Source organism: Panthera tigris, chromosome B1 (genome assembly GCF_018350195.1).
Source record: "Panthera tigris isolate Pti1 chromosome B1, P.tigris_Pti1_mat1.1, whole genome shotgun sequence".
Taxonomy (NCBI): Eukaryota; Metazoa; Chordata; class Mammalia; order Carnivora; family Felidae; genus Panthera; species Panthera tigris.
In genome coordinates, this window is record NC_056663.1 from 131,746,986 (window position 1) to 131,773,094 (window position 26,109).

Consider the following 26,109-nt stretch of genomic DNA (forward strand, 5'->3'; position numbering starts at 1 on the left):
GCGAGAACAGACTTCCCCCTCTCCATCTGGCTCCCTGCAGGAGAAAAATTCTCGAGATTTTCCAGCAGGAGGGCCAGTGGCTGTTCTAGCTGCTTGCTCCAGAAATCAGAAACATCGGGGAAGGCAATCTTATTTTCCTACCAGGAAAGCCCCTTCCCCGCCCTCCGTTAACTAATTAGAAAATTTCCAGGGACATTGCCATCGCGAGGTAAGAGCCTAGAGAGTGCACTTCATTTATTTCTAACAGTTTATGATATTATTTATGGGCAGGGTCACATCCCACCGCTCCCGGTCCGTGGAATGGAGAGTAAACGAAGGGTTCGTCAGGGAGGGGAGGGGAAATGTAGATTTAAATCCCCCAGTCTGACAAGCAGTGTCTGGGTTCTCTGTGCACCACGTTCTTCCCTTTGGAGGTCATGAATAGCATGTCCCGGCTGGGCCCACCCGGGCTTCACGGCGGGCAGCAGGCGTTTCCTGCTAAGAAACCCGCGCTCGGCCTTGAACTTGACTGCAAGCTGCAGGCGCCACCCAAGCGAGTGGAGTGGGACAAGGTTGGGAGGAAGGAGAGACCATGGACTGGATGGTGGAAAGGGCGGAGGCTGCGCGTTCGCGATTCCCTGTAGCTAAGCTCCCAGTCACCCTGTTCGAACCCCGGATTCTAGGATGCTGCAGGGGTCAGCCCCGCATCGTCGCCGCACATGCTGCTGGGGTGAGGGAGACGTGGAGACATCCAGGATCTGTGCGGGGCGAGGGTGATTGGGAGGCGGAGACCGGGCGGCGGAAGGTGCTGGGGTGAGCGCAACCATCTGCAAAGCTGCGCGGGCGGGAGGGTGTGCTTCCTGAGGTGTATCACACTGGCTACTGGCGAGCCCAGAATTCTGAACTGTCCAAGGGTGAGCGTTTCAGGAGACCAGAATAGAGCAGGATGTAGACAACTGGTTGCTGTCGATCTGAGGATGTGGGTTTTGCTTTGCCAGGAGAGGCCTTGTGGCTGGTGGTGTCTTTTTTAGCAGCCGCTTTATTGTAGATTAGAGATTTCATAGGCGACAAAGACCAGACTCCGGTGAAAATAGACGGGGAATTTGGAGTCTCTAAAGCTCCACCGGCTTTTCTGAGCTTCAGACTGAAAATGAGCAGCAAGGCCTCTTCAGCCCTTTGCACCCATCCTCCTCCAGTGCGGAGGAGGAATGAGATTGTCGTTGGTTTCAGGAGTGACTAAAGTGACAAATTATAATGACCTTGAAAAAAGAGTAGTGGTGTCGTGGTATTAGAGGAGAAGAACAGATGCACCACTGGGTAATAAAACAGTTATAATTTTTGAGTAGTGAGTACTAATTTTTTTTCTTGCAACCTTAGTCACTTTCTATTGACGATCAACACAGGCACCTCCCTTGACTGGAATCTTAAAGAAGAGGAAGGACGAGAGGAGAGGTGCTGTTGACGTAGTATAGAATATAAAGGAAAATTCTTAAATGAAGTGTAAAGGTACAGGTTTGGAATGTGGTCTGTGAGTTGTATCCACATTAACTAAGATGTTTTAAAAGATATATGGAATTAGAACATTGAATACTTTTCACTACTCCCACGTTCTTTCCTCTATTCACACATCCAAACACGTTCACATCAAACCTAAGGGGAATCCTTTGGGGTTTTTTGTTGTTGTTGTTTCCCTCATGTAGACTATTACAGTTTCTTTTCCTTTCTCCTAGCAGAGTACTGATAAAGAAGGTATTGGAGTCCACATTTCCTGAAATACTTTCTGGAAGTTTCCATACCATTTGAATGTATTGGGTGGCAGTGGTTGTCTTTAAAAAAGTAGACAAAAGAAATATTGGCTTTGAGAATGCTAAAATTACCTTGTGTTTCATTTGTGGAAGTTACTGATGTAAAGATACCTGCATGCTGCTTTATAATGGACAAATATGAATACTTTCTAAAATATTTTTGCTGGAGGGATAGATCTAAACACCTTTCTGTAAACTGAACCTCAGAACACCTGAATAATTTTGTCATGTGCTTAAAGCTACAACCATAAATTGCCCTTTTGACCTGCTTTCAGCAGTCAACAGTTTAAACTGTTTAAACTGTTTAAACTCCCAAATGCACCCTCCTGCCAGAGATAGTGAATGCCTCTCTTTTTCCAAAAATAAATTTGGACAGCTCTGAGGTGTTTAAACCATTGAGGGATAATAAAATGGGAGTGAGATGAAAATGTACAATTGGCATAGCAATTTTATAGCTGTATATGTGGCTTTTCTTCACCACCTTTTATCTTTAAATCAAGTATGTACTTCAAAAGTTTACTACAAACCAAATGCATTTTTTTTTTTTTTTCCTTCCTGATGCATTTCACCTGAGATTTCCTACTCTCAGGGTGTGGGTTTTTAGCAGTGTGCTCATGCAGTATCTCTGTCTACTCTCATGGTCTCATGGCAAATTTCCAACTTAACCCTCTTTGCTGAGAATCCCTCCTGCTAGTGAGAATTGTTAAACCAAGTGCCAACATTTTTCACTGGGCAAAGAGTTCTATGTCAGGACTTAAAAAAAAATTTTTTTTTAATGTTTATTCAATGAGAGAGACAGAGTGTGAGCAGGGGAGGGGCAGTGAGAGAAGAAGACACAGAATCTGAAGCAGGCTCCAGGCTCTGAGCTGTCAGCACAGAGCCCAACGTGGGGTTCAAACCCATGAACTGGGAGATAATGACCTGAGCCAAAGTCGGATGCTTAACTGATTGAGCCACCCAGTCGCCCCCTATGTCAGGACTTTAAAGTATCAGATTAAGCCATTAAAGCATTAAAGAGGAAGATGGAGAAGTCTGGGTCACAAAAATCAATGTGAAAATGATGAAAACAGAAAACGTTTTTGGCATTTCTTTATTGACAATATGTAGACTATATTGGGTTTCTGTGTGTGTGCATACTCACACTCTTAAAAAAATTTATGTGATTAAAGTAAATCTGTGGGTCATGCATTTTTGTTTTGATTGGGAAATAAGAAGGAATTATGGCAAAGTTTGGTCTAGAAGGAAGATTATCCATTTTCTTTTTCCTTTTGGTATATGGCTATCAATATAGTTCAGGTTGCTGATATGTATAACCTGTTCTGTCACTAGAATTCCAATCAAGTTCTTTATTTTCTTGCTTAGCATAGTTTTTACATTTTAGTTTTGCTAGTAGAATATGGTGTGTGGGTAATGTGTTCTTGTGCTCTTTAACTTTTGCTCTGACATTTTTGTCTTTAGATGGCTTTCAAGCAGAATTATTTCTGCCCTTTGCCTCTTTTGGATGATTTTTACTTTCAAAGCTTGAATATGAATGTCAAAATGGTTTATAAAAATATAAGCTAGTCCTGACTTCTGACTGAGAGATTGACATAAAGGATTCCTGAATAACTTTTTTAGTTTGCAGAATGATAAATGCATGCGAATTTATAATTGCTGAGCTGACAAATAATAAAAATATCTCTTAGGTGTTTGTCAGTTCTCCATTCTTTTTGTTATGAAGAACACTCATGCCTTTTTTTTTTTTTTTGCAGACTTTGGGTTTTTTTTTTTTTCACATCATAAATTATACATCTTTTGTCTGCTAGTCAAGGTGTAGTCATTTCCATGGGCATCTGGAGAACTGGGGGCAGCTAATGGCTGATTACTTTTTGAATTTCTGGAGGAAACTTTTCCTGATGTGCTGGTTTAATTCAAAGTTGTTATTTAGCTTGGGAACACAGGTCTTCTTTGAATTGTTTCCCAAGGAATATAGAGATTAAATGATATAGTTCTATTGCATTGGAAATATGCAATGTCACCTGCTTGCATAAGTGGTGCTGACCTAGTTTTGTAAACCAGCTATATATCTGGTTCACATGTCATCTCTGCTAATAGTATTCCTTATAAAATAAATGTTTTCTTATGACTATTCTGCTTACTTTCTGAGATGATTGTGCAAAGAATAAATGAGGAAGGAGGCCAGGTTGATGATTGACTTTAGTCCATGCAGGCTTAAAGAAACTGCCCAACTTGCATTTTACTTCACTCTTAAGTGTTTCTAGTTGATATTTGTTTCCTGCTAAAATGCAGCTCTGTTTTATTTTTTGAGTTTTGGAGGAGAAAGGGAGAGAGAGAGAGAGAGAGAGAGAGAGAGAGAGAGAGAGAAGAAAGACAAGAGCAACCTAGAAAAGTAAAAAAATTTATTCAGTATTTGTTTCTAAATCTAGAACTCTTGTTTAAAGTAGGTGAACAACTACAAAATAGCCCAAGGCCAAATATGGCATGCATGATTTCAGATTGAAGCCAAAAGAATAGTACTTTGCTTATACAAAATAGACTCATTATATTGTGCACCTGGAACTAATATAATGTTGTGTTGTCAGTTATACCTCAGTTTGAAAGAAAAAAGAATAGTACTTCACTAATTTCTGGTGCACTCTTCAAATGTGAATGGTTTCTAATAAATTTTTATTAAAATTTTTATTTTAAAAGTTTATTTTTTAAAAGTTTTATTTTTTTCTATATGGTATAAAGCTGCTCTGTGAATTATCTCTATCAATAATCAGTACTTAGTTCTCTAGTGTAGATTGTAATACAGCCTGAAATTTCTTCACAAGTCATTATCTTTATAAACACTTTTTTTTTTGGGTAATATAATGTGTTGTTTCTCTTTGATACTTAATAACCAGAGATACTATGTCTATTCCACCCCTAATATTGTCATAAAAAAGTGAGTTTTGGTCTTTTATACTAAAAGATATTAACTAAAAGGCCAAGAAGGAATGGTCTCCTAAGTCTTTCACGATACATTAATTCTTTGGGAGGCCATTTTTATTGTAAATTCTGTGGAGGCAGGGCTCATCTATTGTTCACTGGGCCCTAGATATCAAGGGTGCTTTTTGGAAACTGATCCTTTCCTTCTACTGTTTTATTTAATGAAAGGAGTAATGGCTGTTCTGATACAGAGCTAGACTGATTTCCAAAAATGTATTTGAAAATGATTGTTTGAAATCTCTAATGCATTTACTTATGGGTTCACTCAAATTGGGCTTTGTGTGTGTGTTTTTGTTTGTGCTTTTGCTGAGATATAGTTTTTCAAGTTCATTTTTTATTGTGAAAGAATTCAAACATACAACTGAGAATAATATAATACCTGTATACCCTGCACCAGCATTATAAAATCTTTTCAAGTTGGTTTCTAATACATAAAGGAACAGAACAAAGTACTGTGGAGTTGAATTCTTACTTAGGACCTTATTTGTATGGAAAACTGCCAGAAACACTGCCCTTCCTTCAGGAGTGTAGGAATTCCCCCTGACAACACCCAGGGGAGGCCTTTGGATTCAACTTTGGGACAGAGTCCAGAAATGGGGTGCAGAGTAATAATTTCAAAGAAACATAGTCTAGTGTCAGGTGCTGTCTCCTGCTGCAGCAGTCAGCAGGCGGTACTTGGAAGGGCTGGGCTGCTGGGCTTGTAGAGAGGAAACCTGCAGCTGTAGTGTAAATGCATAAATCAGTTGCTTTTAAGTCACAAATGTGGTTCCCTTCAGTCCCAGCGATCACACACATCAGAAATGGCTTATCCTGGAGCCTCTAGGAGTGTTTGCATGAACCATTCTACATTAACCATAGTAATAAAGTATGTGAAATTTAGTAAGTTGACAAATCTTCAAAGAAAATGGAATTTAGATCCTAAATTGTGTCTTTGTTAAAACTTGGGCACTCTGAGTACAGAGCTGTCATAACTATTCTATTAACCAGTTACTTTTCTTATTTCTTTCCCCCTTAAGAGACTTTGTTGTTGTTGACATTTGCCCCTACCTTTTCTTCAGAGCAATGGAGTTAATGAAGGAAGACTATTCACTCACACCATGTTCTATATTGTTGCTACTCAAAGTATGGGCCTGCTGGGTCAAAAGTTTAGTGTCTTGAAATGCATCATCTCAGGCTCCGCCCTGGACAGACTAAATCAGAATCTGCATTTTATTTATTTTTTTAAAGTTTATATATTTGTGTGCAGCTGTGCACAAGTGAGGGAGGGGCAGAGAGAGAGAGGGAGAAAGAGAGAATCCCGAGCAGGCTCCATGCGGTCAGTACAGAGCCCTATGTGGGGCTCAAACACCCAAAAAGGTGAGATCAGGGCCGGAGCCAAAGTCAAGAGTCGGACTGGTAACCGACTGAGCCACCCAGGCACCCCCAGAACCTGCATTTGAACAAGTTCCCCAGGTGACTGTGGGTTAAAGTTTGAGAAACGCGTTCTATATGATATATATACATTGGCACATTTTAATAGAATTTAAACACTATGAAAGGGGTAGGCAAATCAGTTCGTTTTCGATCTGCTATTCTTAGGAGCAAGCTGTTAGGTGCCATATTCTTTATGGCCTTACATGTTGGTAATATCCAATGATGTATCAGTTATATATGAAGTTACTGATGGAGTCTCTGTCTCTCTATTGCATCTCTCTCTCTCTCTCTCTCTCTGTGTCCTCAGTCGCATCATTTTTCTTGAAGACATTCCATTATTGTTCTACCGACCTTTCCCTCATTCCCGAGTCCTCTGGAGTTGAGTTATGTCAACAGCTGCCTTAATTACTTTGGTCAGAAGTGGCGGGAACCACGTGAGGAGGAGAGTGCTGCTGAGCTCCCGCCTTCTGCAGGACGACCGGCGGGTGACGCCCACGTGCCACAGCTCCACTTCAGAGCCTAGGTGTTCGCGGTTTGACCCAGATGGCAGTGGGCGTCCAGCCACCTGGGACAATTTTGGGATCTGGGATAACCGCATTGATGAGCCGATTCTGCTGCCGCCCAGCATTAAGTATGGCAAGCCGATTCCCAAAATCAGCTTGGAAAATGTAGGCTGCGCCTCGCATATTGGCAGGCGGAAAGAGAACGAAGACCGGTTTGACAGCGCTCAGCTGACCGATGAGGTCCTGTACTTTGCCGTGTACGATGGACACGGAGGACCTGCCGCCGCTGATTTCTGTCACACCCACATGGAGAAATGCATCATGTACGTACAGTGACTCAATTCTTCACTTTGCAGTTTGCTTAGTACTTCATGTTTAAACTTTAAGCTTTTGGCTGAAGCATTCACTGTTAACCTAGTTAGTTGAGTGGTTCCATTGTGTTGTTTTAAGAACAAACAGTAGCTTAAGCATGCCACTTATTACTGATGGTTGATGGCTATTACCATTTCGGCAGTGTATGTTTCTTTTTTTAAAGTTTATTTATTTTTGAGAGAGAGAGAGGCCCAAAGAGAGGGGGACAGGGGATCAGAGGCAGCCTCCACACTGACAGCAGAGAGCCCAATGGGGGACTTGAACTCATGGACCCTGAGATCATGACCTGAGCTGAAGTCGGATGCTTAACTGACTGAGCCCCCCAGGTGCCCCTAGGCAATGTATGTTTTAACAACTCCTCTGGTGAGGCCGTTGACCAGAATCAACAGCCCTTGATTTGTGATCATTTCAAGTGAGTTAGCATAAAGTACATGATCTCATGTGCCATGAGAAGCACTTAACTCCTACCAGTGCATGGCATATAGTACTTCAATAAATGGTAATTATTCTTGCAAATGGTATGAATAGCTTTGAATATTTGTTAAGAATAGCTTTAAATGATTGGCATTAGTATGAGGAAAATGCATTTAACGAGGCTGTTTTGGAGGTCTTTAAATAGTTTATTTATTGCAGTTATTATTAATGTATTTTAGGGGATCACACTACTGCTTGAATTAAAAGGGGGGGAACATGTGACTATTTCTTGTCTTTCTGTGTTTAGTTATTCATGCTGCTCTTCAGTTGATTTATTTGTATGTTGAACTCCGTGGCTTAATTTAATATGAAAGAACTCTTGACCTCTCAGGGTTGTAGATAGAGAGGATTAGATTAATCTTTTAAGGATTAAGACTTGGACTTATATTTTACCGTTCTTAAAGGCTTATGTCTGTGCTTAGTTATTTCCTAATTTGATTTGTTAATCTGTGGATTTTAAGAGTCCATCTGAAAGGTGAACCATGAAGGTCCCTTATATGGAATAATAGCTAGCCAGCTAGCTAGAGGAAGAAGAGAAACTTATTAAAAAATGATTCTTTGGGACTCTTTTTTTCTCCGCACCAAGGGATTTGCTTCCTAAGGAGAAGAACTTGGAAACTGTGTTGACCTTGGCTTTTCTAGAAATAGATAAAGCCTTTGCAAGGCATGCCCACCTGTCTGCTGATGGTAAGTAAAACAATCACATTCTGTAGGGGCCTGGGGAATGTCTAGTACAGAGGAAACAACTTAAGCCCTTTAGGGGTGGGAATTTTAATGTAAATTTATTTGTAAGGATGCTTATGTTGAAAGTGATTTTATATAAGTGATAAATTTAAATGCTGTTTGGAATCCAAGGTAATGTTAGCACCTCACTTTTAAATCAAGTATATTGGACACATTTTCAAAAATTGAAGCTCTAAAATGGTTCTGATATTGAATTTAAATTTTAAAGAGATTTAAGATTTTTTAAATTTGCTCTTTTTATGGATAAAAGGTCCATACTATGAGAAGGTTTACTGTTTTTGTTTTTTTAGATGAATCTGATGAGCAAGTACTGAAATACACTATTGGGTAGTCTTGTTTAGCCAGGTAGAAGATAAGAAAAAATTACTAACTGGTCCTAAATAAGAAAAGACAATGGCTAATATGCACTACTTTCTTTAATTAGAAGAAAGATCTGTGTTCTCCCACTTTTTTATTTTAATGCTTATTCATTTTTTGAGAGAGAGAGAGAAACAGAACATGAGCAGGGAGGGGCAGAGAGAGAGGAGACACAGAATCTGAAGCAGGCTTCAGGTTCTGAGCTGTCAGCACAAAGCTGGACACAGGGCTCGAACTCACGAACTGCAAGACTATGACCTGAGCCAAAGTCAGATGCTTAGCTAACTGAGCCACCCAGGTGCCCCTCTCCCACTTCTGAAAAAGCCTGCTCTTGCAGCTTTGTGGTAAATAGTGATATTTTTGTTTTTATTTGTTAAACACAAGGGCATGTCAGCTCAATTTAAAAGTTTGTGTGCTATCCTTAAATTTGGAAAGTAAAATGTTTCTGATTTTGACTAAATTTATCAAAAGCATTCAGAAAAATGTAGCTAGTGTTTTCTAGTTAGCTGGCCCTAAAATCTTTTGCTCATGAAGATAATCTTGAAAACTTCTGCAGTGATCATGTAAATGTACACATACAGAGCTCATAACTGATTTGAAAGTGAATCATGCAATATTAATCAGTGTTTGGTTCATCTTTTTATTTAAAGGAAGTCAAAGCATCACAGAATAACATTTCACAATTTTCAGTGAGAGAGCATAGGGATGGAAATTCTCCTCAAATTGCAGATAAGGCCAGTTGCAGAGTGAGGGCTGGGATTTTCCTGGCACCCACAGTGGCCTCTCTCATGGGCATGTTTATTGATAAAGCGTACAGAAGATGACTAGGATGGCTCTATTTGCCATCTTACGAGATTTTTCCTGCCCTTTTTTGAGAACCTTACCATCATCGTACTTCTTGGAAAAGCATTAGATTGCACTCTCTTTGTTCAGGGATTTATTTTCTCATTGATAGATTGACTTGGCCCATTTTCTCTTCATGCCTTTGGACTTTTTCCCTTCCAGCTGGCTCCTTACTTTTGAAAAGAGAGGTTGAGAGAAGGTACATTTTAGGTAGAAGATTTAGCTCTTGTCCCTGACGGATAACAACGTGTAAGAGAACAGTAAAACAGTTATAGTTTTATCTTTATAACTCTGAATATTGGTGTGCCTTTGTTTCATCCATTACCAGGTTGGCTGTATCTCATACCACAATGTTTGCTGGCTGTAGTCCAAGTGGGTATCCTGGCTGTTCTGTAAAACAGGTAGCCTGCTGGGCAAGGTTTTCAGAGGCAGACAAGTTTATCATGGGAATGTGGCCCACAGTCAAAACATTAACCCTTTATGGGTGCAGTCAGCCCTTCTATAAAGGATCTAATTGACAAAGATGCTTAAAACTGATAGATTCGGCGCAAAAGATGAGAGGAGCCCTCTCATTTATTAAATAATAAATATAATTAAAGAGCATTTTGTACTTAGGGAAAGAATTTGTTTAACTTGCCTACCTTAAAAGAAACTTTCTAAAGGTGCCTTACTCATAAACAGTTGTGCAAAGAAATTAATCATAAAAATATAATTAATTTTGAATAAGAATTTTAACTGTATTTATTTAACTGAGTTCATCCATCCTATGCTTTGAGTTAATGATCTCAGACCTTTCATAAGATATTTTAAAATTTACTTTTGTTTAATAGCCATTTATTTGTTTGCAAGTATAATGGGGCACAACAGAATGATACCTAGTGTGCTGCTAAAAGAAAGGGGTCTACTGTGACATTGCTGTTCTTAAATCTCGTTTTATATGTATTCCTATAGATCACTTGGTGTGTGTGTGTGTGTGTGTGTGTGTGTGTGTGTGTTTAAATAAGTATTTTGAAAACAACTTTGAGATTTATTCGTAGTAAGTTGTCAAGGCTTTCAACCTTGCTAAAAATTGCCTTTTGATATTTGGGGCCCGTTTTATCAAATATGTTAAAACCACTGAAAGACAGAACGCTGTAAGTTGTTTAACTTTTCAATTTGTGTATTAAAAGAACATACCTCGTTTCAGATTTCAAAGTTATTCTTTAACTTTAAAACACTTTAGTTTTGGTTTTTAGTAAGAACTGAAGCGGTACCAGTATTAAAAGAGTGGATAATATTCCTTTTAGCAAAGTTATATTAGGACCCAGGGCTAGTTAAATAAAATGGTGAAGTAAGTGCAGTTTGCCCCCTCCAGTTGCTTTTACCTTTTCTATCAGCATCAGTCCCATTTCCTGTCCTTGAGCCCTTCCTGTGAGCAGCTTAAAGGTAGGGACCATGGCTTACTCATTTTGAATCTCCAGTGCTCAACAAACACCCTGTACAGAATCTGGAAGGCACTCAATGATTATTTGGACTGAACTGATCTTCATGCTTGCTCTTTCTCACCAAAGTTATATTTTAAAGTATTTTTTAATGTTTATTCTTTTTTTTTTTTTTTTTTCTTTTTTTGACAAAGACAGAGTGTGAGGGGAAGGGGCAGAGAGAGAGGGAGATAGAGAATCACAAGCAGGCTCCAGTCTCTGACCTGTCAGCACAGAGCCCAATGCAGGTCTTGAAGTCACCAACCACGAGATCGTGACCTGAGCTCAAGTCAGATGCTTAAGCAACTGAGCCATTCAGGCACCCCACTCACCAAAGTTATTATAATTTATTCTTTGATTATCCTGGAGCCGATTTAACCAAATTATTAATATAATATATATGTTTTAATGAATTATCACTCCTGTGTGGATTTGAATTTTAAGTAGGGGGAGCCTGAAAATAGGTTAAAACCTAGGAATGAATCACTAATGGTGGAATTTGGGGGTATAAATGGGAGATGTACCCCTCAATTGTACTATATTACCGTTCTTGAGGGGTAGTAAAAGAAAGTGAACGTAAAACATTTTTCTCTTTTCAAGACTTTGGTCCAAAGCTGTCACATCTGCATAAAGTGCTTCCAGTTATCCCATTAGCATTTAAAATAGTTACTATTTCGGGGCGTCTGGGTGGCTCAGTCGGTTGGGTGGCTGACTACGGCTCAGGTCATGATCTCGCAGTCTGTGAGTTCGAGCCCCGCATCCGGTTCTGTGCTGACAGCTCAGAACCTGGAGCCTGCTTCTGATTCTGTGTCTCCCTCTCTCTCTGCCCCTTCCCTCCTTGGTCTCTGTCTCTATCTCAAAAATAATAAACATTAAAAAAAATTAAAAAAAAATAGTTACTATTTCAGTTTAAAGTGGGGTGGTTTGAGGAGAATAAAATCAGAGTGCCACCTATGAAGAAACTGCAAGAATCTTGACCTTACAAAATTGCTGGCTCTTTTTATTGATTTGTTGTTGACACATTTTGAAATCACCCTTATTTATGAAGCTAATTTCATCATCGTCTTTAAATGTTTTATAATTCATGCCAGTTATATATATTATTACAATTAATGAAACCAGGCAGTAAATTCAAATGACATCCCATTACTCTACTGTTTATGAACAAACTATCACTTAAAACAAATGGGATGGTAGAAAACTAAGATTATATATTGTATGTCCTATAAACTCTTCCAAGGGTTTCTAGATTGCATAAGGTTTGAAAGCCGCAAAGCTCCCCAAGAGACAAATGAATCAGAAAGAGAAGTCTTGCTCTGATTTCAGAGTGTGAGATGTTGGTGATAGCATCATGAGTTCCACTGGAAACTTCCATGCTCTTCACATTATCTGATCTCTACAAAATAACCGGTGTTAGAAAGGTGGTTTTTTGACTACCCTTCTCACACTGAGGGCAGCCAAAAGGAAAAACAATAGGGACAATGTGGAAGAGATACTTACTGTGCTGTTACTGCTTCAGCTCATTACTTTGATTTTGGTGTTCGTGAGTCATACATGTCCAGAACACCCATGTTTAATAAATATTGAAAGTGTATTGGTTTATACAGATAATTGTTTACACAGTAAACAGTAATTGCCAGGGGGGTTATACTTTGAAAAGTACAGCTTTTACTCTTATGTTGCCATTCAAAATCTTGATCATTTTTCTTTTGATATGTCGACCTGCAACACCGGGGAAAAGAGAGAGCTGCAGAAATACCCATTTTATGAATTCATAAACTTATAAACATGCATTAGCACTCAAGAGCCTCACTAGCCTATATTTAAACAATGAATTTTAATTAATCATTCTATTCCAAAACAATGCATCAAGCCTCATTAACAAATATGGTACTTCTTGTATCTTGGTATAGGAGGTGCTTTGATTCCTTCCTGATACAAATTTAAATCCCAGTTAATTTGGTGGTATACTGTAGTTCACATCCTCTCTAAATTGTCAGATACAAATTATTCACTGCTATTCCCATGAATTTTCCTGTTAGTTATTGGGACCGTTCTGATATTAGCACAAAACAAATTGACAGGTTTTTTTTTTTTTTTTTTTTTTTTTTTCAACTCAGTAAAGGTACTGATTTACTTTTCAGGACTGTTGAAGTGTGTGTGTGTGTGCATGTGTGCACGTGTGTGTGTGTGTGAGAGAGAGAGAGAGAGAGAGAGAAAATCAGTATATAGATGTGTGACTGTGTTATACAACATATGTGTTTTGCATACATGTGTTTGTATATAGTTTTTCCTGCCTTGGGAAGCTGTAAAACTGAGAAGTTTTACTCTGATGAAAAAATAGACTCAACTACAAAATACCATCAATTTAGGCAAACTGAGTCTTGGAATCGCTGATTTGGCATCTCCTGGAATATTATATAATTTGCTAGTGAAATTTCTACCAAAATAAAAACCCTTGCCCTTATTTTGCAGCTCTTTCTCTGTCCTCCCCTGTGTTGCAGGTTTGTAATGTTTGAGCACAATTCCTGGGTGAATTTCCTATTTGCCTCTGTGCGTGTTATTTGTGGCAGAGAACTGTGCCCGGTCAGCAGCTCTAGACCTGGAGCCCGTGGACACTATATGCTGGGCTTCAGTGGAAAGAGAGATCTGCTTAATTTTGTCCCAGGTGAAGGAGTCCAGCGGTTCCTAGCCTGGACTACTGGAAGGTTCCCACATCCTCTCTGTCCCATTAGTTGAGATGACTTGCAGTAGGAAATGTCCAGTGAGTGTTAAGACCTTATTGACAGATGTCTTAGTTTCATAGTTCTGTTGTTAGGGCAAAAGTGAGACTTTTTACTTCCATGTTAAATGTTAAATGAAATAAATGCTTATTTAATATTTACTTCTTAGATGCTTAGCAAGCCAGAATCAACAGTCAGTTTTGAAAACTTTCCCATAAATCTGGGATTTTGGAACTGTAAAGATGGGATGGTAAAAACTCAAGGTCTTTTATTTGTGTGTGTGTGAGAGAGAGAGAGAGAGAGAGAGAGCAGTGGAGGGACGGAAAGAGAGGGGGACAGAGGATCTGAAGGTGGCTCCGTGCGGACAGCAGACAGCCCGATGTAGGGCTCGAACTCACGAGCTGTGAGATCGTGACCTGAGCATGCTCAATCAACTGAGCCACCCAGGTGCCCTTAAAATCAAGCTCTTTTAAATTCCTAGGGGGCAGAGCCATGAATTACAATAGAATCCTAAACAGCTAAACTTGGAAGTTTTTATTTATGAAATTTTAACTCTTTTGATGTAACTAATTAAAAACCACTTTTTAAAACAGCTGCTGCTGACCATTTAGACAAAGGAGAGGAATACTAAGTTCCCTGGACAGGTAGCATCTAAGTAAATGCCTGTGTTCTCTTCCTGGCTCTTCCCATCATTGGAAAAAAATCACAGTAGTGAAACTGTGAAGATTCCATCACATAATGTTTTGGGAAACTCAAAAGTTAACTTTTATAATGTAAACATCACTGATACTTATGCTAAGACATTTACATTATACGGTGACAAATATGTAATATGTTTTAGCATTGCAGAGATATTACCTTGCACAACAGTTCCAAAATCAAAAGATAAATGGGAAGATAGTGCAACTGTAAATGCTATTTCTCGAGAAAGTAGATTGAGCATGGATATAAAAGATTAAGTAGGGTTTATTAATGTTTTTTCCATTTTACTTCTCTGATTAAAGCAGGCATTTTAATATACCAATTGGAATAAATATATATGTATATAAGTATATATATCCTTCCAAAATGCATTACTGATGAAATTTTTTAAATTGTCTTTTTGAAAAAAAAAATTGGTAAGATTGAGCCTTATTCAGTCAAATCAGTAGCACTTCATTTTTCCTAAACCTACTTTTGTAGAAGACATCTTTGGATGATCACCTGAGTATTTTATGTAGATGCTTTAAAGAATTAACCATGTTATTGAAGATAATACCTGCTTTAAATAAGTTGTCTTTTTCAGTTTATTCCAGTTTGCTTTACTTTTTAGCCCTTAATTTCACTTTTCCCTTATTCTCACTTTTGGCAAGGCTCAATGCACCTTCAAAATTTGTAACAAATGATAAAGAAAGTAGGGCAGACACTGTTCGAATAAATCAAAGAAAGATGCAAAAATGCAGTTTGGACTGGATGAAGGAAACAATGACGACCTCAGGCCAAGTAACATTTAATTTTGATTTTAGTCAGGGAAAATTAAACATGAACTCCAAGGAAGCATATGGGAAGCTAGAATGAACTTCATTCTCCACCCTCCCATACTTTCCTAATATAATGATGGCTGTAACTTTGTTTCATGTGTGGGAAGGACAAAGATAAGTAGAAAAGAATGTGAACCTTTAACTGTTTTAGGATTTTTTGGTGAACATTTATAATATTAGAACCATTGTAAAAGGAAAGAATATAAAAGACAGCACTTTAAGAGCAGATGGTATGCCCTTGGCATTCTTGCTTAGCTTATTAACCGGTAATACTTTCATGGGATAGGAGTAAGAAATGGAAGAGAAAATCTTCTGAGTGCATAGATTATAGAAAAGTCAGCTTGCCTGAATGGGCTCATACCTAAAACTCATCCTGCTGTATTAACCAGTCTCATTAAAATACTTTTAATCCTGACAGCTGACGTAGACACAGGCTGTCATAATTATTATATGTTCAAGTCAGTTTTAGTTTATATAGAGGCCATTTGGAGACAGTGATGCACTTTTTACCAAATTAGGTTAGCAACTTTTTCTGTTTGCATGGAGCCTTGTTACTGAATTAAATACTTCTTTCTCTGCATGCTCTTACTTACATAGTTCATTTGCATTTTATTTGCATACCTCTAGTTAAGTTAGAATGATACATTTCAGTGTTAGTTTAACATGCCTGTGTTCTATTTTGTAATAAAAATTCCATATCCAATCATTTGACTGTCACTGACTTACCCTCTTTTTAATACTGTTTGCAGCAACCCTTCTGACCTCTGGGACTACTGCAACGGTAGCCCTGTTAAGAGATGGTATTGAGCTGGTTGTAGCCAGTGTTGGGGACAGCAGGGCTATTTTGTGTAGAAAAGGAAAATCCATGAAGCTGACCATTGACCATACTCCAGAAAGAAAAGATGAAAAAGAAAGGTACCATCTCCACTGATCATTCTGTGAAGATCGTGTTTGTATATTTCAAGATAGAAATGTAACCTCGAATTTTAAACTGATTTCATCTTAAGTTTAACCATGCCTTCGTTCCTGGGGTATCATGTCATAGCCTTTTTTTTTCTTGGACCAGGATCAAGAAATGTGGTGGCTTTGTGGCTTGGAATAGTTTGGGACAGCCTCATGTGAATGGCAGACTTGCAATGACAAGGAGTCTTGGAGATTTGGATCTTAAAACCAGTGGTGTGATAGCAGAACCAGAAACAAAGAGGGTCAAGGTAACGAAGAACCTGCAAACATTTGATACGTATGCAAAGAATGGATGCAGGATTGTTCCCAGCTACAGGCTTTCTTAGAAAGAAAGAAAGCCACAGTCATGTGGCTGTTAATTGAAGCCACATGACTTTTTTTTTTTTTTTAACTTATTCATTTATTTTGAGAGAGAGAGCGAGAGAGCAAGTGTGTGTGGGGAGGAGGGGCAGAGAGAGAGGGAGAGAAAGAATCCCAAGCAGGCTCAGTGCTGTCAGCTCAGAGCCCCAGCTAGGGCTCCATCTCACAAACCATGAGATCGTGACCTGAGCTGAAATCAAGAGTCAGACACTTAATCAACTGAGCCACCAGGTGCCCCCTGACCAACATGACTTTTGTTTTATTTTAATTTATTTTAATTAACTTATTTATTTTTAATTGTTTTAATGTTATTTATTTATTTATTTATTTAATTTATTTATTTTTAACATTTATTTATTTTTGAGACAGAGAGAGAGCATGAACAGGGGAGGGTCAGAGAAAGAGGGAGACACAGAATCTGAAACAGGCTCCAGGCTCTGAGCTGTCAGCATAGAGCCTGACGCAGGGCTCGAACCCACGGACCGTGAGATCATGACCTGAACCGAAGTCAGACGCTTAACTGACTGAGCCACCCAGGCGCCCCAATGTTTATTTATTTTTGAGAGAGAGAGAGAGAGAGACAGAGCATGAGCAGGGGAGGGGCAGAGAGACAGAGACACAGAATCTGAAGCAGGATTGTCATGCTGTCAGCACAGAACCCAATGTGGGGCCCGATCTCACGAACCGCCAGATCATGACCTGAGCCGAAGTCGGAGGCTTAACCAACTGAGCCACCAGGCACCACCCCCCCCTCCAACATGGCTTTTAAAAGGAGTTTATGGGGGCGCCTGGGTGGCTCAGTCGATTAAGCATCCGACGTCGGCTCAGGTCATGATCTCACGGTCTGTGAGTTCGAGCCCCGCGTGGGGCTCTGTGCTGACAGCTCAGAGCCTGGAGCCCATTTCAGATTCTGTGTCTCCCTCTCTCTGACCCTCCCCTGTTCATGCTCTGTCTCTCTCTGTCTCAAAAATAAATAAACATTAAAAAAAAAATTTAAAAAATAAAAGGAGTTTATGAAAGGATAGATGAACTTTTCAAATAAAATAAGATACTGGCCTACTGTACGATGAAGTGAGGTTTGGTTTTGCTTCACTCTGCACTGGAATTCACCTGGTAGAATGGCTCTACTGCCCTTCCTCCCCTACACGTGATCATCCAGTCACCACCACTTGGAATGTGTCCCTCACTTCCCTTTTCCACCAAATGAAACAATCGCCCCACCTCTGTTTCTCTGACATCTTTTGTATGCTACTAATCAGTGCCTCCATTACACTACACTTCCCCTAACACACACCCAGTTGTGAGCTGACACTTCCCTCTCTGCATGTGCTAGTACCTAGCACAGTATAGTGTAGGCTCCCAATAATGGCAGCGAATGATTGTTAATTGAATGATTCCTTGTCTTCTAGTTAGTTCACTTGTATTCATTTTGTCAAACAGATACTTACATAGGGTTTACTCTGTGCCAGGCTCTGTTCAGGATAGCTACCCCACCCCATTTTACAGAGAAAACAACTCTAGAGCATAGGTGAATTTACCTGTGTTTGCCCGGCCAAAAAGTAGAGGCAGATTTCAAATCCAGGGAGCCTGGCTCCAGAGATAGTGCTCCCAACCATTACAATGTGCTGTCTCCCATCATTTGGCTATCTAGCTTCCTTTGTGGTGATGCTAAGTAAACGTTAGGTTTGTCCCTGGTGGTTGATGCTAAATGTTGCTAATTTCATCCAAATTATAGGCCTTCCATTTTCACTGTGAAGCTTTTTTTAAAAAATGTTTATTTTTTGGACAGAGAAAGAGCGCGTGAGCAAGGGAGGGACAGAGAGAGAGGGAGACAGAGAGTCCCAAGCAGACTCTGCGCTGTTGGCGCAGAGCGCGATGCGGGGCTTGAACGGCCCCCCAGGCGTGAGATCATGACCTGCACCCAAACCAAGAGGCGGATGCTTAACCAGCTGAGCCATCCAGGCGCCCCTTCAATGTGAAGCTTTTAAACACAGATGACCACTCAGCAAACAAAAAAAATTTTGTGGATTTTGAAGATTATTCAAAGACTGAGTCTATGCATTTGGTTCTGATTGCAGCTCCATCACGCTGATGACAGCTTCCTGGTCCTCACTACAGATGGAATTAACTTCATGGTGAACAGTCAAGAGATTTGTGACTTTGTCAGTCAGTGCCATGATCCCAACGAAGCAGCCCATGCAGTGATTGAACAGGTGACACAGCAAAACTTCTGCTAGAAAATCCTAATTGTGGGTGGTGGGGGAGAGGAGGAGAGAACAACCCAGATGCAGGTCTTGGTACAGCCTGGAGGGGCTGCCACAGGCTTGAGATTTCTTTGAAATTTCGTGTTTTAGCCTGAGTATTACAATGAATGTTACACTTGACTCCATAATATTTCCAATTAAATTTTTTTTTACAATTCTCCCAAATAGTTAAGTAAAACTAGTATGCCAAGGAATGTGCTGTGTTTATTTTTTGGATTTGTACACATCTGGAAAAGATAGTAATAGCAGCAGTAAATTATAATAATAGTTAATAGTAATATCAGTATGTGTCAGACACTCTTCTGTTCATACATATTTAACTCATGCAATCTTCACAGTAACCTTCTGAGGCTAGAGCTAGTATTATCCCTTATCACAGATGAGGAAAACTGAGACACAGAAGCTGAAAAGTTAAGTAACTTATTCAAGATCACAAAACCATCAAGTTGTGGAACTGGGCTTCAAACCCAGCCAGTTAAGCTTCTGAATTCAACCACTGGACCAAACTAAACTGTTCCAAATAAATATCCAGTATAAGAACACTATAGCATAGGCAACTTCTGTTTTTTTTTTTTTGTTTTTTTTTTAATTTTTTTTAACGTTTATTTATTTTTGAGACAGAGAGAGACAGAGCATGAACGGGGGAGGGTCTGAGAGAGAGGGAGACACAGAATCCGAAACAGGCTCCAGGCTCTGAGCTGTCAGCACAGAGCCTGACGCGGGGCTCGAACTCACGGACCGCGAGATCATGACCTGAGCCGAAGTCGGAGGCTTAACCGACTGAGCCACCCAGGTGCCCCTTCTGGTTTTTAAAAATGGGTGTGTGAAAAAAAAAACAACAACAGAAATTTAAAAAGGTATATGGATAGGTTATGTGTTAGTGTGTCAGTTAGAGCTAAAACTGGGAATATCCAGTAATACCCAATGAAGAAAATGCAAAATTTCCATGTGCTGTTTAATATTCTGTTTGGATCAATAGCTCTTTTAAGTTATAGCCATTGCTTAATCATTAGAGATATGCTTTAATTTAACAGCTATTTTTTACATTTCCCAATTCTTACATTTGCAACCAGGAAGGCATATTTAGCCCAAACTTTTATGTGCTAATATTTGTAATTAAGACATGAAACCTTACTTAAAAATACCTTACTTTTATTTGCATGAAAATAGACGGGTGAGCATGAATTATTCTCTTGGTTACTATGTGTGTTCATGAGATTAAAGAAATGGGCCCAATTCCATGGATGATCACTTCTCTCCTAATTTCACCTACCTGTTTTGAGATACATGTGTTCTCATTCACATAGGTAGTGATAGTTTAATGACTCCGTGGTATTCCACTATATTTGTGTGCCATAATTCATTTACTAGTTCCCCTAATCAGCAAATTTAGTGTATGTTCACTTTTCCATCTTATGGGGGGAGGGGGAGCACCGTATAAACCTTATTGTATCTCTGTGCATATCTGCTTCCTTCATGTATTATTTTCTCAGGTGAAGTTCTTAAAATTGCTAGGCAAAAAGAATACAATGTATTCTAACGCTTTTTTTTTTTAAGTTTATTTATTTGTTTTGAGAGGGAGAGGGGCAGGGAAAGATGGAGACGGGGAGAAAAAGAACCCCAAGCAGACTCCACAGCAGTGCAGAGCCTGACTTGGGGCTCGAACCCACAAACCGTGAGATCATGACCTGAATCGAAATCAAGAATCGGATGCTTAACCGACCGAGCCACCCCGGCGCTCCATCTAAAACTTTTACTAAGCTTGCCAAATTGCCCTCCAGAAATGATATTCCAATTTACACTTTTCTCTAGCATGTTTATAAAGTTTGTTTCTCCAAATTCTTGTCATAGTTTTTTGCCAATTTGATAGGTAAAAATAAATCAAATTTTAATGTTTTTGGTTTGCATCTTTTTTCTTTGTTAGTGAAACTAACCATTTGCACAGGTTTGTTAGCCATTGTATTTCTTGTCTGTGGATAGCTGTTTTCCATTCTTTTATAGACATGTCTGTCTTTTTCATGGTTATTCTAAAAACCTCCTATATGTTAAGTATATATATTTTTTGTCTTTCAATTTGTTTGTAATACTTTTTTATATTTTGATGCTTTTTATATCAGATATTTTTAATCAACCCTTTCCTTCACAGTTTTGGCCTCAGGCTGTGAATTCTTTTAAAATACATTTGCTGTTGAATATAATCCCAAGCACTTCTTACAATGACTATGTCATTTCCTGTTTGAATTAGTCCCTAAAATTGATTTATAATTCTCCTACTGTAGGAAAATTTAGTTTATGCCACTTTTCCATTTTGTAGGGAGCATAATAAACTTTATTGTCATTATATCTTATACACATCCATTTCCTTGGGGTATTAATTTTTAGGCTAAATTCCTAGAAGCAGAATTGCCAGGTAAAAGCTAACACTGAATTCTTACCTTGTATTAGTCTTTGTGCTAAATGTTTTATATTTTTCTTCAAGAGCTGTATATCTTGTACCTTAGTCCTTTTGGTATTTCTGTTGCTAAAATTGCTACAGTGGGATATAGTTAATATGGTTGTTTGGGGGGGATCATCTGTTATTCTATGTGCAATCCAATAAACTGTGTGGACCTTGATACATGTTGAATGAATCACAAACCATTGTGAAGTATCTGGGTTAGTAACCGCATTTTTATTTTTTTTAATTTATTTTATTTTATTTTTTAACGTTTATTTATTTTTGAGACAGAGAGAGACAGAGCATGAACAGAGGAGGGGCAGAGAGAGAGGGAGACACAGAATCTGAAACAGGCTGCAGGCTCTGAGCGGTCAGCACAGAGCCTGACGCGGGGCTCGAACTCACGGACCGTGAGATCATGACCTGAGCCGAAGTCGGATGCTTAACCGACCAAGCCACCCAGGCGCCCCAGTAACCGTATTTTTAAAAAATTTAACAGAGAGAGAGAAACAGCAGGGGAGGGGTAAAGAGATCCAAAGCAGGCTTTGCACTGACAGCATGGAGCCTGATGCAGGGCTTGAACTCACGAACTGTGAGAGCATGACCTGAGCCAAAGTCAGATGCGTAACCAACTGAGCCACCAGGCGCCCCAGTAACTGTATTTTGAATGAATTTATAGCCTTCTAGAGGAACAATTATTTCTCTTTGTACAGACTCTGATTTCCTGTGTTTTTCTCTTCCTTCCTGCCAAACCTTGCAGGCAATACAGTTTGGTACTGAAGATAACAGTACTGCAGTAGTAGTGCCTTTTGGTGCCTGGGGGAAATACAAAAGCTCTAAAATCAACTTCTCATTCAGCAGAAGCTTTGCCTCCAGTGGACGATGGGCGTGACTGCTTGCTGGGACTTTGAATTTCTGGGAAACGGTTTTTCACTGAGTATGTCAAGACGGTTTTTCACTGAGTATGTCAAGAAACTTACTAGATCAAACAAGTCAGCTGTGCCAGGCAGGATGCCTCTGTGACTCACTAGATCAGTACACAAGTCAGTGTAAACTAAGTAACCATTTACATAGTAGTTTTTCATTAATAACTCATATTTATGTTCAACTGTATGTACTCAGTATAAATATATGTGTAATTCAACTGTGGTGAATCTTTAAGTTGAGTGAGCAAATGAAAAGTGGTTCTGACGCACTTGCTGAATGTTAAATTTCTAATTTTTAGAACTCTTAGGCAGCTACGAGTTTCGTCTGATCATTTCTGTTCTTTCTTCATTTGAACAGATTCTTGCCTTCAAGTTCTTCAAAACTAGTAGATATTTTGACGGCTCTGCAATGTGTTAGCTGCAAGTGTTTATTTTCAATAGTTCTACCAAGGAGTAAGTGTGAAAACAGAGTTCTGTGTGACTATATTTTGTATTCTGGACCACTTGCTGGTAAATTTCACAATGCAAAAGACATTAATTCAGATAATATGGCGCTGCTAAATTGTATGCATATTTACAACAGTGCAGTTATGAATGTCAGCTGTGTCACTTAGTCTTCCCCCTTCCCCCCCAACCCCCTTCATTGCCTCTTTTTCTGTAGCTAAGAATGTTATATAGATACATAGACTACTTCTTTGTATCAGAAGAGTATGCACAGGCCGAATCTTTTGGTCAAAGCCATACAAACTTAAATACTGATGGTATCCAGTATTTTGTATGAAGTTTCCATTTGTTATCTTTAACTCTGTGTTTTGTGTTTTATATGTAGTATGTTTATATCACCTTTTGTATAGAATAAGCAAGTTGGATAATTTGTCAGTAAAAATAATACCACATTGTCTGATAATATGAGAGAGATAGTGTGAGGCTTATGTCTCCTTTTTGCTTCTTTCTAAGATTCAAAGCAAAGAATAAATCTAAAACGTTAAAGCATTCTATATTTCAGCTTGCTAATGTAATTTAGGAATGTAAAACTCTACTTTATATCTGCATGTAAGTTTGCTGTTAAAATGTGAATCTCTACATGCGTGTTTGAAATTATATCTGCAGTTTATTTTGCAGACCATGTAAGTTTGTTATATGTGTGGGGGTATGTACATATGTAAATTTTGGAGTAATAGAGAATTAAAGGGAACAATCCTGCATAGCTCCTTCACCAGTGAGATTTAAATTATTAATATGTTTATCGCAAGGGCTCTTGACAGACGGAGGACAGCTTTATAGTGGAGAACAAATGGTTATTGGCAGGTGAAGAAATAGATTGAAAATGGCAGAGACATTTTATGGCAGGTAAATTATGCAGAAAACACAGAAGCAGACTAGCATGTTGAAGCTACATTGCTCTAGGTAATGTGCAAATAAAATAATAGGATGTGAGAAAAATGCTGAGTGTTAAGAATGGCGTGGAGTTTTGTTGTAGAAACCAACAACAAAAAAAAGAAACCAAGAAGGTCAAATTGATATAGTCTATTCCTTCCACTTTGGGTTTTCATGGTTGAGTTTTTTTTCTGTCTTTATGTTTTATTTAAAGGTTTGTTAGAAGGAAGAGGGCCCAATATAAATATACACATCTTCTCACCTTTTTGGGAATGGAAGAAAATAAATCTTGAGTTTTCCTGCATATATTAATCAGGAATTTTCTTTTGATAAAAAAGGTGACAAAGAAATATTTGAATTTTTTTTTTTTTATTTTCAAGGAAGCTTAGTGAAAAGTAAAGAACATTACAGGAAAGAAAACAGTCTTCTGTTCATTGTCTGGGAAGTGAGGAACCAAAAGTAGGCTAAGAAAGCTGGAAGACTTTCTTGTTCTTGCTGAGTTAGGTCCCGGAACCTAAATGTAGAAGCGTCATTTAGGAGTATGGAGAACTTACAAAGTAACAAGCAGACGAAAACTCTAAAGCACAAAATGACATTCTGAAAATGTAGGTTTCATTTCTGATTTGAATTCTTCACATTACTATTCCTCTCTTTTACTTTAAAAACTGAGAGTGGGAGTGATGTTGTCAAGCTCAGAAGTCACTGATTCACTGAGGTGGATTGCCAGGTTTACAAAGAGAAATTTGTAGGGCTGTGTTGGCCTTGGTCTGGGGTGGGCTTTGCTCTGCTTTACCCAAAAAGCAGAAATCAGTCAACTTTGCTTAAGCATAAAAACATATTGGTGTTTGTTTTTCAAGCCACAATGTTAAAGTATCATTTGTAGATTATTATAATCCACAAAAGATAATAAGCTTACATGTTTTCAGCTTCTAGGCCTATTACAAGGAATTATGCAAACAGTAGTGAAAAAAAAGAACTGTTCTAACTATAGTCTTTTAGTTATAACTGTGAATTTGCTATGTGGTTATTAACATGTGGGTATAGGTATAATGCAGATTATATTAATGTAATTAAATTTAAATCCATTGTAATTTATGTTTGCCTTTCATTTATGTGTAGTACATAAATCATCTTTATAAAATGTGTTGCCAAACTATTTGCCAACATTTATTTGGCAAAATATGCTTAAAATCATTGTGATTTTTCACAAGTATAAGTTCTTAAGTACCTTGTATATTCACAAGTAAATGCAGTCCTGCTCTCTATCAACTGTTCATTTGTTGTAGATTTTTGTGTTTCTGAAGTGCTTCAAAGTCTTATGCATTTTTTTCTGAAAAAAATTAGTTTTGAAGGGATCAGTTTAGAATCTCTATACTCTACGATGTGAACTTTTCTCAAGTTCCAAAATAAAAAAAAAAATTACTTGCAATGAAGAATTATTAGCACATAATCTAAATAGAAATTATGTTTTCAAAGTGGAATTTGATTCTTTTTTGTCTAAGAATCCTGGCAGAGAATGATTAGGCCTATGTGAACTCCTCAATATCAGAAAGGACATTTAGTTTCCTTTCTAAGAAAGGACAAGGATTTATTTCATGGTAATATGATAGTAAGAAAATGAGCCAAGGCAGGGTGAGGGGAAGGAATGGTTAAAGTTTAGCATCAAACAGTTAAATACAAACATGGGTTTGAATTTAGCATTTCAATTGTTCACATACCCTTGTCTGTGGAAAGCGACATAAAATTTTGGTTGGATTACATTTTATTGTATTCATGAGATTCACTTATCTTGATGACCTCAGCAGAAATAAAATGTTATGTCTTTAGAAGCCAAATGTGATGACCTGCCTGTTGCTTTTGGCATCTGGAATGAGACTGACTGACTCTGGCAGCTCCCACTGGTTGTTAGATGGTTGAAATGGTCCAGTGATGGTCAACTGAGTGTTCCGGGCTGTGAAACCATGGAATTCTACCATGGTTCTACCACTGGATGCCAGTACAAAATTTAGCAGCTTAATGTGTTCTGAATTAATTTAATTTCTGCTGAAGTGCTCTTGTGTACATTGTTTTATAATTTAACCAAAGTGCTGCTTGGGTGTACTTTGTACTTTTCCCAGTGAGTTGATAGGATTGCTGCTTTGACCATTCTTTTAAATGTATGTATTAGAGTAATTGTGAGCAGACTTAAATCATATATCTCAGTGTTCAAAACACCATTTTAATAAAGTATATCCATTAAGCCCTTTTTAAAATCCAAGTGTGTTTATTTGGAATCCAGACGTTCCAATATTTATTATGTGCTCCTGTGACACTGATATACAAGAGTCAATGAATGGTTGGAAATTTAGTAGACAAAATGAGGATGTTTGCAAAATTAACTTGAAGAATCTTTGAAAAAAGTATATATATACATTTATCTGTTCAAATCTTTTTTATTTGATCTGAAACAAAATATGGCTTTTTTAGTTCCTTCTTCCAAAATATTTGTTGGTACATCAGAGGAAAATGGTCATGATCATTTTTTAATATTTTGCATGTGGTATATTTCACTGTATCATTTCTTTGTATTAAAAAAATAGAAATAGGTGTTTGGCAGTGATACTGCAGACCTCAGCA

General features: G+C 38.4%; 1 protein-coding gene across 5 annotated transcripts; it reads left to right on the top strand.

The window, feature by feature from the left end:
* PPM1K (protein phosphatase, Mg2+/Mn2+ dependent 1K) lies at positions 1-25,745 on the top strand. 5 transcript variants are annotated; one of them, XR_006216870.1, is made up of 8 exons: positions 1-208; positions 6,478-6,996; positions 8,106-8,206; positions 15,916-16,081; positions 16,233-16,377; positions 18,568-18,702; positions 21,951-22,233; positions 22,475-22,511. XR_006216870.1 is itself a non-coding variant. In XM_042984206.1 (8 exons), exons 2-7 carry the CDS (start codon positions 6,557-6,559, stop codon positions 22,080-22,082), a joined length of 1,119 nt encoding a protein of 372 aa, XP_042840140.1. In that variant the 5' UTR covers positions 1-208; positions 6,478-6,556; the 3' UTR covers positions 22,083-22,127; positions 22,475-25,745. The 5 variants fall into 5 exon arrangements, 4 of the variants coding, with proteins under 4 accessions (XP_042840140.1, XP_007074754.1, XP_042840142.1 ...); XM_042984206.1 differs by having other exon boundaries at positions 21,951-22,127; positions 22,475-25,745; XM_007074692.3 differs by having other exon boundaries at positions 21,951-25,745.
* The last annotated feature ends 364 nt before the right edge of the window (positions 25,746-26,109 follow it).